The sequence below is a fragment of the Quercus lobata genome, chromosome 11 (assembly GCF_001633185.2).
Source record: "Quercus lobata isolate SW786 chromosome 11, ValleyOak3.0 Primary Assembly, whole genome shotgun sequence".
Lineage (NCBI taxonomy): Eukaryota > Viridiplantae > Streptophyta > Magnoliopsida > Fagales > Fagaceae > Quercus > Quercus lobata.
In genome coordinates this window covers 43,145,174-43,158,280 of record NC_044914.1, presented here as the reverse complement: position 1 = coordinate 43,158,280, position 13,107 = coordinate 43,145,174, and the positions used below count along the sequence as shown (strand labels likewise).

Genomic DNA, 13,107 nt, shown 5'->3' with positions numbered 1-13,107 from the left:
CCAAAATTCTTTGAACACCTAACTACTTTCATAGGTGTGTACTATATAGTCCCCTGATAAGCAAATTACAAAGACTAATCCCTTGGGAGTTGAGAATGCCCTCAAGATGCTGGCTAAGAGTTTTGAACTCATAACCTCATTGATCTTATGAGGTCCTAAAAACTACTAAATCAACTCTTTAGAATCTCATGAATCTATAATTAATTGATAGATAACACATTACATAAATATATACTAGTACTGTTACTTCTTCTTTTTTACTAAATACTAGCGCTGTTTCTTCAAGTGGCACCATGATGAATTTGTCTAAGACTTTTTTCTTAGTGGTGCCTGTGCCTCCGACTCCTCCTAAAGAGATGAGCTAGAGTTCGACCCACCAACTCCTCCTTTGGGATTGAGATTGACTTTGTCTATATATATATATATATATATATATATATATATGTGTGTGTGTGTGATTACTTTAAAGATGAATTTTAAATAATCCATAGTTATTAGTTATTACCGGGAAACTGAACTATTAACTCATGCAGCGTGATTTCTTTAGGGCAAACATTTCTGTAAATACATATAAAATAATAAATTTGAAGTCAATTTTAGTCAATTTCTTCCAATAAATTGTGTGATAGAATTTGTTAGATTAATTATTCTTGTATGTGTGTGTATATATATATATATATAAATTTTAAGATGAATTTTGAGTAATTAATTCTTACTAAAAAAAACTAATTTATTAACTTATGCAGCACTACTTTTTAGGGCAAACATTTTTGTACATACATATGAAATTGTAAATTTTGATTCCAATTTGAGCCACTCCTTCAATAAATTGTGAGATAGAGTTTGTGAAATGCTGCATTCTAAAGAACAGTTCTTATTAAAAAGGTGAAAATACAAAAATACACCCCCTCCCGAAATTTGGGTCAAAATTAAATTGATCTCCTTGATTTTAATTTGAAATAGTAAGTCTTTAAACTTTAAGAAATGTCTAAATCGATCATTATGTTTCCATGGATTGGATGGTAAAAACATCACATGAAGAGCAAGTATTCATTTAAATATAATATTCATTTAAAACTACTATTTATTGAAAAAGTTATTTTAAAAATTACATGAATTTTTTACAAAAATAAAATAATTATCAATTTAGACACTTATCAAAGTTCAAGGACTTGTTATTTCTAAACTTGATCTAAAGTTCAGGGTCATTTTGTATTTTTTTTTTTTTTTTTCAAAAATGAAAAGAGGCAATAATCTTTTCTTCTTCCTCTTCTTTTTTTGAATGAGTATATGCCTTCCATTAATATTAGTACTCTTCTTATATTCACTTTAAGTCGTCTCATTTTCTTTCCCATCAAAAAAAAAAAAAAAAAAGTCTTTTCATTTTCTTGGTATTGTCATTATTGTTTGTAGCAATCAATTATTGGCTTATCTAGCCAAGTGGATAATATCATAATGTAAGGAGTATCACAAATTCTACTATGTAACCTTTACAAACTAACGAAACACCAATTACAAAAAATGTGATTTAGACATTCATTTATTATGTTTTAAAAATTCACTAATCACCTTCATTGTCGCATTATTGGTTATAATGATTGTGTAGTAAAAAATATAGTATTTTAGCATTTTTCAATATCAAAAGATGAAATCTATGAAGAATTCAAGCTCAGATGGCACCTCCTCACATAAGACCCAACCCAAGTCAATGAAATCCTCATCTCTCACTGAGAAGATTTATTTTATTCAACTAAGAAGGCCTTCATGGCTATAAAACGTAGCATAGCTCTTGAAGTCTCAGTCACTCACACACTAGACAGGAGTGTAAGTTGTAAGAACTATGGCTCTTCGATTAACATATTGGATCCTCTTCTTTCATCTTTTGTTCTCAATGGTAATTCAATCCTTCTCATTAAAGCATTTAGTGTTCACACAATATCTAGAGCTAAATTTTACATGAAAGTTCAACATTTCTTAAGTTTGATCTTTGCATTTATTTGTTTGCAGTGTGACCATGGCAATGGAGCAAGGGATATTGATGCTAAACAAGACTGGAAACAAGTGGACATGACAGACCAACCTGACTCAGCTAGCCATGAAACTACATCAGGCACCAAAGAGTCAGATTACATAACTGCGTACAGAACTACAGATACTAAAAAGTCAGGTTATGTAGCACGAGGTGGTTATGCAGCTGCTTACAGTTACAGCTCTAAACAAGATGCAAAAGACAGTTACATAACTGCTTATGATACCAAAGAAGCCTCCAAAGACTCTGAGATGGAGCACAAAAAGCATGTTAGTGTTTTTGAAAAGCTTCCACCTATTGCTTACCCTTTTTTTTTTTTTTTTTTGTTTCCAATAAGTTTAGGAACACAAATTTTCACAACAGTTTTGCAACTACTGACATGATATGATATGATTGGAGCATAATAAAAGCGGAGTCAATAATAGACCCATGTAAAAGTGATGTTTCTACAATCATAATTTGTCAACTTAACAAATTACGAAGAAAATGTGTTAAAAAAACAAACATCTACTTTTTATTGAAATTAATTGTTGGAGCCTTGTCTGCAATGTGGCCATATTGATATTTGAGTTTTTATCTGCAGTGCGACCATGCTAATGGAAGGAAGCATGTACCTAAGCAACACTTGAAGGATGCAAAAAATTTAGGTTATGTTGGTGGCTATGCAGCTGCTTACAGTTACGGCTCTAAACAAGATGCCAAAGACAGTTACATAACTGCTTATGAAACCAGAAAAGATGCAAAAGACAATTTCATAACTGCATACACTAAGCGAGATGCGAAAGATGGTTATGTAACTCAATATGGTACTAAAGATGCTTCAAAGAACTCTAGAATGAAGCACGAAAAGCATGTTAGTCTTTGATTCTTAAACTTGAAATTCTACATTTTCTTAAGAGTGATATTAAGGATATTATAAATTTTACTACATAAATCTTACAAATTAATGTGTTACCAATTACAAAAAAATGTAATTTAAACAATCATTTATTTGACACATCAATTTGTAAGCATTTTGTAGTAAAATGGACTGTAACTTTAGCATTTTCCTAAAGTTGACGGTCTGGACACATTAATCTTTGACTTTTTGTTTGTAGGGTGAGGTGGAGGAAGTAGCTAACCACTTAAAACAAGGGAAGGTGGAAAACCAGAAAGAGATGGACCGACCTTACATAGCTGGGTATAACAAAAACAGGGAAGCAAATTACATAACTTCATATACTAGCCAAGCTACAAAAGATAGTTACATATCTAAATATAGGACTAAAGAGGCCTCAAAAAACTCTGGGATGGAGCACAAAAAGCATGTTAGTCTTTGTCTCTTAAAGTTGATCTCAATTGAAATCTTGTTTAATAGTATGGACACATTAATCTTTGAGTTTTTGTTTGTAGGATGGAGTGGAGGATGTAACTAACCAGAAAGAGATGGACCAACCTTACATAGCTGGGTATAACAGAAATAAGGAAGCAAATTACTTAACTTCTTATGGAACCAAAGAAGATGCAAAAGACAATTACAAACTCAATAGCAACATAACTCAATATGGAGATGCCTCGAAAAACTCTAGGATGGATCACCAAGAGCATGTTAGTCTTTGTTTCTTAAAGTTGATCTCAATTGAAATCTTGTTTAACAGAATGGACACGTTAATCTTTGAGTTTTTGTTTGTAGGACGGAGTGGAGTATGTAACTGACGAGAAAGAGGTGGATCAACCTTACATAGCTGGGTATAACAGAAATAAGGAAGCAAATTACTTAACTTCTTATGGAACCAAAGAAGATGCAAAAGACAATTACAAACTCAATAGCTACATAACTCAATATGTAGATGCCTCGAAAATCTCTAGGATGGATCACCAAGAGCATGTTAGTCTTTGTTTCTTAAAGTTGATCTCAATTGAAATCTTGTTTAACAGTATAGACATTAATCTTTGAGTTTTTCTTTGTAGGATGGAGTGGAGGATGTAACTAACCAGAAAGAGATGGATCAACCTTACATAGCTGGGTATAACAGACAAAAGGAAGCAATTACATACACTAGGCAAGATGCGAAAAATAGCTACATAACTCAATATGGAGATGCCTCGAAAAACTCTAGGATGGATCACCAAGAGCATGTTAGTCTTTGTTTCTTAAAGTTGATCTCAATTGAAATCTTGTTTAACAGAATAGACACGTTAATCTTTGAGTTTTTGTTTGTAGGACGGAGTGGAGTATGTAACTGACGAGAAAGAGGTGGACCAACCTTACCTAGCTGGGTACAGAAAAGATGCAAAGGACAATTACATGGCTCAGTATGGAACTAGGCAAGAAGCAAAGGAATCTCCAATCCAAGAGTCAGATCAATCTTACATGGCTGGCTATAGATATAAACAATAGGTGAAAGAGTCAAATTACATAACTTCATATGGCGATAGAGAAGACTCTAAATCATCAGTGATCGAGCATGAAAACAATATGAAAACAAAGCCATCATCTCACATGGATCATTTGGGAGCATTCAAGTCAGGCTTTTTCACCATGGATGATTTGTTTGTAGGGAATATAATGCCACTTTACTTTCCCATACAAGAACTTTCTGAGTTCTTGCCCAGGGAAGAAGCTGATTCCATTCCTTTCTCCATGCCCCAACTCCCAAACGTCCTTCAACTCTTCTCAATCCCTATAGATTCTCCCAATGCCAGAGCCATGGAAGACACACTCCAACAGTGTGAAGCTACACCCATCACAGGGGAGACCAAGCTCTGTGCTACCTCTTTAGAGTCCATGCTTGATTTTGTGCATAGCATCATGGGCTCATGGGCTAACCTGAATGTTCTGACAACTAAACACCCCACAATGTCAACTGCCTTGACACAGAATTATGATGTTTTAAGAGTTTCAAAGGAACTTTATGCTCCTAAATGGGTTGCTTGTCATCCTTTGCCTTACCCTTACAAGATTTTCTTCTGCCACTTCATAGAGAATACCAAGATTTTCAAGGTTTTACTTGGTGGTGAGAATGGACATAAGGTGGAAGCTGTTGCTGTTTGCCACATGGACACTTCTGATTGGGACCCTAACCACATTCTATTTCGCCAACTTGGTGTCAAGCCTGGCTCATCTCCAGTATGCCATTTCCTCCCAAAATATCATCTTGTTTGGGTTCCATCACCAACAACAGCCTCTATCTAAAGAGGTAGCTCTGTTGCCTTTCTATTGTGTAGACGTTAAATAAAGGTCAATCAGAGAGTTCTTGTAATATAGTGGACCTTGTGTTTCTGCTTGTATTGGTGCTTAATTTCTAGTTTCTTGTCTGTATGTTTAATGTGAGGAAGATCACGCGTACTTCAGTACTTGGCCGAGGTGCCCTTTATGTACAAAGGGTTGCACTTTGGTCGCAGTTATTAGTGTATGAAAGATGGTGATTGTTTTATGAGTTACAAAGTGTTTTTCTTTCAGTTGGTAAGAATCGAATCTTAAAGTTAAAACCCTTCCCTGCATATTGCCATGCAATTCCTAGTAAGCAAGAATTTTGGTAAGATCATCCCAATAAAAATGTTTCCCACACTGTCATGCCACAGTGATAGCATGAAACATAAATTACAATAATTTCTTACATAAACCATCAACAATAAATGCTTTTAAAAAATATCTGCATAATACTCACTTTTACAAGATCTTGGAAAAGTTGTTGGTATATATCCTTATCCTTAACTTTTACTGGGACTGATTCTTAAACTTGAATTTGTGATAAATCATTTGGATAGAGGGTACTTACCATTGTACCAAAATCCAACTCTTCACTAATTGCTTTTGAATAATTCAAAAATAAAAATCCAATTCTTTGAACATTCTCATCAAAGGACAAAAAACACTTCTGGTTATTGTAAATTTCTTATAATTTTATTATTTTTGATGGGCAAGAATTTGTTTTGAAACTAAAGAAGTACAAGCCTCAATGCCTCACAACACGATATGGAACTAAAAGGAGGTGCACCATTATTTAGCATACTAGCATCTAAAAGACTAAAATAAAAGATGACTGACAAAGGGATTTAGAAGGCTGTGAGAAGTAGCCACATACACAGAATGTAGTTAGAAGGAAGTCCCCTGACTTTGATCTAGAGCTTATTGGCTCAGTTATGCAAGTTCACTCAAATTGAACTGAGGTCACATATAAATTAGAAAGAAAAATATTTTTCACAAAATCCTCAGAAATTAGGCCCAAATGTAAAAATTTTAGCCTAAAATTCTGTGGAGCATTTTCAATACGTCGTGGTTTTCTCAAATAAATCAGATGCCTGAAATTCTGCCTAAAAGCAATAAATCATTTGCTTTTCAACCGTGACTTAACAACAGTTCAAGAAAAATACATATGGAGAGAGAGAGAGAGAGAGAGGCTTTCCTATTTCTAACTTCAAAGACTAAGCCAATGCAATCTGCCTACACTTAAAAGCATAAAAAGAAGTTCATACTCCATGAACAAACGCATTGCCCCCTGCAGTATTCAATTGCCCATTTATCACTGCATGGCTTATTTTAGATGATGACCTCGTAATGTGATGGCTCACTTACCTGTTTGAGAAAAAGATTACACATATATTCAACCACCATCTTTAAAACTTAAATACATGAATTTATTTTACTATTAATTATCATTCCAAGAACCACAATTGATGGAAGAAAATGCCTTATAACAGTATTATGGAAACAAATTCAATCCAGGAAAAGCCACATTTCATTTTGTTCACCCATTAATTGTCAGTCATATTGTCAAGAACAAAAGCAATGGCGAACAGGAAATGCCACTTACCATAGTTCTGGCGCACCATGGTGAATTTATAAATAGCCTTAATTAGGGAACCATATCTCATGGACTTCAATGATCCCATATGTCTGCAACAACACCCAAAAAAAAAAAAGCATCCCAAATCAGTCCAAGAAAGAAACTGTGTCAAATAGGGAGAAGTTTCTCAATCACATGTTCACCATAACTCCCTGATCAGAAAATGAAGAAAGCAATTACAAGCAAGAGAAACTAGATAAGTTTGTCAAACATAGGGCAACAAATGAAGATATTAATGTCAAAGGAATCTTTTGGTTTGGCTTTCCTTTTATCAAAGAAGCAGGTTGGGATACTCAAGTAAATATTGTTGGAAACTCTATCTTGGATCTTGTTGTGAAAAATTCATGAAACAATCTATTTACACAAGGTTAAAGAAGAGAGAGAGTAGAAAATATGACACAAGGAATTTACATGATTTGGCAATATGCCTAAGTCCACAGGAAGTGATAGAATAAATTTTCACCATAACTTTGGAAATTACAACAATAGCTTGAAGACACTCTCACACAAACACAAACCACAAATACACCCTAGGTTCTCTCACAAATAAATGGAGAACACCCTATTGTATTTAGACAAAAGTTGCAAGACACACTAGCTTCCTATCTCTGGTGCACACACACAGAAGAAGCTCTTTGCTATCTCTCTATATCACACAAGAACTCTCTCTTGCTCCATCTCTATTTATAGCTAAAGTTCCAGCCGAATTATTAATAGTTCCAGCACATGTAAATAATGCAAAACTTCTACCGACAAAGATGTCAATATATTCGGCCATGAGTCCATGCAACATTTAATGCAACTCCTTGTATTTCTTCATGCATGAAATTGCTGAATTGCAATTATTTGGCTTTGTTGATCAAGCCACACTTTCTAACATAGGCATGCAAGCATTCATTGCCAAGATTGTATGTCAGATCTTGCCTTTCAACAATTCATGCAAGATAGCATTTAATGCTTGCTTGTAATGTCAATCCACCGACATTACAATTCAAGCCATTTCAACAGATCGTAATGACACATTCAAGATAAGCTAATACACTTCTAAGAAAATGAAGTTAAAGACTTTCACATGTTTCTCTATGCCTTCCATGATATAATATTTCCTTTTGAAGACAATTACTTCCATTCCTGCTTAAAAATCATATTTTTCCTTTTTGATTTTTAGAAAATTACTTTTTCCTAGGCATAACCAAAAAGTAGTTTTCTGCTTCTGTTGCTTTCTAAAGCAAGAAAGTACCGATTCCAATGAAAACCAAACAATGCCAAATCTCCAGGGAGTTGTTGATCAAAGCTAGCAAGGAAGAACTAGGAAGATAAAAGATGCAAACTCTATAATAAAAAAATAATAAAAAATGGCTATTGTATTTGGTATCTTGGAAGTCTCCCACATATAACCAACCCAAGCAGAGCAAAAATATGAAAAATAATTGTCGAATATTCATGTATGAAATTTGAACTCAAGTCCTTGGGAGAAAATGGTAGTTGTTGAGTTTCTGTTTCTGAGCCTCTCAGGCAGTCAATAAAGTGTTAGTAAAGATCATGCTAATTAAAAAAGAACTCTCAGAAATAATTTTGTGGACTTTATTGTCCACTTTGGACTACATCAACACTTACTGCCTAGATAAGAAAACGGGGAACCATTGGCCACTAATATTGCAAACAGAGAGTTCTTCTGGCCGTCTGGGAATTAAAAACGATATTGACCCCCCGCAACATTAAAAAAAGTCCAGACTGCTCCTTATACAGACTCCATTTCACCTTTTTTATTGTTTCCTATGAGTATTGAGCTGAAACATATAAGCAGTAAATCTCCAAATGAACCCCCACAGAAACATATAGAACCAAAATAACCTAATGCTGAATATTTTTTCTTCAGCTTTGGACAAGCTGTCTGATTTAATGAGTCACTGAGTTTTCCACTTTTAATGGCCGATTAACATAAGCTTCCAAAAGCACCAAGTATTTATGGTAAACTACATTATAACAAGAAAGAATACTCACACAATCTCAGTATATCGTATCCTCCATGCAGGGAAACCTTGGTGACATCTTGCAGGTCCATATACTAATAGGAGATCAGGTTCTGGCCCTCCACTTCCTGATAGCACATGAACATAAATACCCAAAGGTCATACATTAAAATGGAAACAAAATAAATTCTCAAAACCATTTAGCATAACTGAAAATTAAAACAAACCAACAGCTCTTAGTGCCTCAGTCATGTGAGGTTCCGTAAAAATTTCCCCTTCCTGATCTTCACTAGAATTATTTGATGTCAAATACTTTGCAAAAAGTAAGTTAGCTGCTTTTGCTACTGCTTCTTTTCCATCAGAGAATGACGCAAATTCTAGCATCATATGTTTTTGGTCAAGTAGCTTATCATTTTCATCAGCTTCCTGCGCACAATAAATGTTAAATTTGGTAAGTAAGAACTCTGGTGGCCTTTTGGACATACCAATGGTATAATGCCAATTGTAGTTGATCTTTTTTTCTATTTGGTAAGTTGCATACATGTATGGTAGGACTTAAACCCACAACCTCACCCTTCAACTTGCTCTTACAAGGGAAGGAGGTGCTGTTTGAGCTAGAACCCATTGGCCTAAATTTCAATTGTAGATTATCCAAATAAAGTTGAGCATCTTATATTAATTAGCCACAAAAAAAGGGCAATTTTTTTATAAACATATTCAAAGGAACAGACAAAAGTCTTTTTTTTTTTTATATAAGTAAATAACTTCATTGAGATATAAAGGAAGAAAAACAATGAAAATCAAGGCACACAGGCAGTGTGCTAAGGAAGCAGCAGAAGATCTAAAGTACCTAGCAGTGAAAGTACAAAAATCAAGGAAATCATGCAAAGAATCAAAAGTATAAACACCCAAAGTATGTTTGCCCACCTCAAACAGAGTCTGAAAGAAAGAAAGAAAGCTTCAAATCAAATAGAACAAAGTCATTAATAGTTTAACAAATACAGATAGAAGCACCAAATCTGTGTACACCCACCCACCCATACACATCAAGATTTTTGCATATAAAGACTAATATTAAGTTCATCCTAACAACACTATTTGTTTTACCCACATTAATTCTGTAATAGAAAGTTTTATATGACAAGAAAACCCAATTTCCTGATACAGTATAAAGATTGGTTTCAAATACACTCATAGTCATGTACTGATAATGATAACATATTAGCTGAATGCCTCTCCTCTCCATTTGTAAGTTACCTTTATCAATAAATGTTCATAAACGGGGGATATGAGTGTAACTTTACTGTAAAAAAAGAACATAATACCTGAAATACTGTTGCATTGCTCATTTTTTCCAATATGGCTTCTTTTGATCTCTTTAATACTCCTATGACATCAAAATGTTCAAAACACATCATTTAGATAACAAGAATTACACACACATTGACATTATTAGAGAGCAATTATAGAAGAACTTCCACCACTGTTGAACCCACACATCCTCACCTTCCATATCATAGAGGCACACATGCTTCACGCCAATAGCTTCCAGCCACTGTAGAAGTTCACTGACCTTCGAAGTTTGGTAAGCTTCTTCACTTCCTACCACAATGGCCAGGTACCGAAGCTTGCCTAAATTAAGGGCTTTGTAGCTCTTCATTAGCCCACTAGAGATGAAATAACTTTCAACCGCGTGAGCTATTTCCAGCAGAAAGTACCATGTGCTGACACTAAGATGCAGAATAAACCACACAAGTTGAAGCCCAAAATTGCCAATCTGCACCAACCTTAAAAACCAGAATGAACATTGTATTTAAGTTTAAAGGAGCACACATGACATGATAATGGATGCTAATCAGCAATGTTTATCCATAAACATTATAACAATCAATAAACTCTTAACAAGCACATACAGTCACCCTTTCAGATTCTCAAAACCTTATAAAAACATTTCTCAATCAAACTAAAAGAGCTTGCTTTGATGGAGAAAAATACGAGCTTATCTGCTACCATAATATCATGATAAAGGAATACTACTATATAACAGACACCATATTATTAACACAACCTACAACTTAAAGACAGTCAGATGGCTGCTACATATACCCTTCCCAATCAACCATTTCTCAGACTACGCCCTTGCTGAATGTTCTCTCGAATGTCTTGTTTGATATGCTAGATGCAAGCAATTCCACTTTGCATCATAGTTCGGATTTTTAATGACCCAAGGAAAAACGCTAGCCACATCTGCGCTATATCTCAAAAGGACTAGTTACAATTGAGGCTTCTTGTAGTTGTTAATAAAGCCCAGATCTACCCAGTAAATACCCGATGTGGGACTCATCACACACCCACACACATCATACAATCAATCAAAATTGGGGCATCACAACCTCTCCCACTTAAGTCTTTAACATCCTCGTTAGGGCCTACTTTGTGGGGTAGTGTCTCCAAGCCCACGTGGGGTTACTGGGCCGGCTCTGATACCATAAGTAACGACTCAAGAAAAAGCGCTAGCTACATCTGCGCTATACCTCAAAAGGACTAGTCACAATTGAGGCTTCTTATAGTTGTTAATAAAGCCCAGATCTACCCAGTAAATACCCAATATGGGACTCATCACATACCCACACACATCACACAATCAATCAAATTGGGGTATCACAGGATTAATCCCATTTTCTTTTCTATATTGAAAGAAATGAAACTATTACAAAAATAGGTGTACAAATATCTTGAATACTATAGGAATAAACTTCTTCATATTTTTATTCATCACTTTCAATAATCATCCCCTATTATACGCAATAATTTGTTGCTGTCTATCCATGAATCAGTTCTAAAGACTGCTACAAACTTACACAGAAACATAAAAATAAATTCACTTGCAATAGAGGTCCACACTCCATGCTGTCAGTTTTCCAGCTAACTAACATCCATAAACAAGCCTAAAATCCAACATGCAATTGGACTGCAAGCACGCATTAATATGATAGCAAAACTTTAACTCAATTAAAAAATAATTAAAAAAAATTACCCAACAAACAAATAACATTAAACAAGAAGCTAACGCTCATAGCCTATTACCTGAGCAATCAAACGGTTAGCCTTCTGCATTTCTTCTCTGATATTCATTTGTCTGAAACCTCTATAAGAAAATCAAAATAAACCATCAAACTCAAATTCCCAGATAGTAAAGGAACAAACTTGCCAAAAGAAACCATAAGCAAAAAGATAATTCACGAAGGATTTAAAGAAAACTATCTCCACCAAAAAATATATATAATTTATTGATTAAATAAAACAAAAGTATAAAGAGAAAATTTCTCAAATGTGCCCATGAAGATAACAAGCAAATTCTATATCCAAAACAATCAGAAAGACTGAAACACAAAATACCCAATAAAACAAATGCACTAAAATTGAAAAGGAACAAGAAAAATTAAGGAAAAATTGAGTACCTTTGTGAAACTTCTCACTCAGTTTGGTGAGGCAGACAGAGTTACTACGATATTCAATGTTTTGCTTTTCTTTTATGTTTTGACTGTATCACCGAATCTAAATCCTACAAATTTGCTCATACACGAGAGTCTCTTTGTGTGTGTATATATATAGATATATACACACACACAAATATTATATTTGAGGACAAAGAGAAACTCCCTAGTCCCTATAGACGAGGGCTCAAGCTCAGAGGGTGTGTGTAAACTTAGAAGTCTCAGTTCAGTTCCAGACTTCTAGTTCAGTACCTAGTGCTAGTTGTAAGGTTGTTCCTCTGACACGACCACGTGTAAAGCATTTAGCTGTGGTTCATAATTCACTCTGGGACCATATTTTGGCTCAGCAAGTCTTTTTAGGCACAATTTTTTTCTCAAAAAAGAAAAAAATAGATACATAAACCAACCCAAAAAAAAAAATCTAGTACCACAAATAAATAAATGCACAACTGAGGACACTCGTAGAAATTATCGATAGGAAAAGAAGCAGAAGTAATCCCAACAGAGAATGGGTTGAAAGGAGACAACCTCAAACGCGGGGGAGAGAGAGAGAAAAAAAAAAAAAAAAAAGATTTTAGCTTGGGTTTACTCAGACTTACCAAAACAGTGGGCGGGCTGAAATTTTTTAAGGGTAAAGTAGTATTTTTGTTATTTGATGAGGTGCCAATGATTTAAGCCATTAGATTAAATCTATGGCTGAGAAGTATTGCACTGACGACCTCTCTCAGGTTCCACTCATCGTTTAGTTCTTCTCAAAATAAAAAAATAAATAAAAAAAA

General features: G+C 34.5%; 2 protein-coding genes across 2 annotated transcripts; one reads left to right on the top strand and one right to left on the bottom strand.

Moving 5' to 3' along the window:
* Window positions 1–4,487: 4,487 nt before the first annotated feature.
* LOC115966933 (BURP domain-containing protein BNM2C-like) lies at window positions 4,488–5,273 on the top strand. Its single transcript, XM_031086058.1, has one exon. The coding sequence runs from the start codon at window positions 4,488–4,490 to the stop codon at window positions 5,202–5,204; it is 717 nt and encodes a 238-aa protein (XP_030941918.1). The 3' UTR covers window positions 5,205–5,273.
* Window positions 5,274–6,274: 1,001 nt separating this feature from the next.
* Window positions 6,275–12,875, bottom strand: LOC115966277 (dehydrodolichyl diphosphate synthase complex subunit NUS1-like). Its single transcript, XM_031085530.1, has 8 exons — window positions 12,293–12,875; window positions 11,919–11,979; window positions 10,338–10,608; window positions 10,157–10,218; window positions 9,059–9,257; window positions 8,863–8,959; window positions 6,826–6,908; window positions 6,275–6,587 (listed from the first exon to the last, which is right to left on the bottom strand). The coding sequence occupies exons 2-8, from the start codon at window positions 11,964–11,966 to the stop codon at window positions 6,580–6,582; spliced, it is 768 nt and encodes a 255-aa protein (XP_030941390.1). The 5' UTR covers window positions 11,967–11,979; window positions 12,293–12,875; the 3' UTR covers window positions 6,275–6,579.
* Between the last annotated feature and the right edge of the window lie 232 nt (window positions 12,876–13,107).

Bases quoted from the DNA above. Each gene is read 5' to 3' on its own strand.
- LOC115966933 (XM_031086058.1), top strand. From the start codon at position 4,488: ATGAAAACAAAGCCATCATCTCACATGGATCATTTGGGAGCATTCAAG.
- LOC115966277 (XM_031085530.1), bottom strand. From the start codon at position 11,966: ATGAATATCAGAGAAGAAATGCAGAAGGCTAACCGTTTGATTGCTCAG. The intron at 10,219-10,337 runs GTGAGGATGTGT...TTGATGTCATAG, and splicing joins GTGCCTCTATGATATGGAAG to GAGTATTAAAGAGATCAAAA. The intron at 6,909-8,862 runs GTGAGTATTCTT...GTGTTGTTGCAG, and splicing joins ATACGATATACTGAGATTGT to ACATATGGGATCATTGAAGT.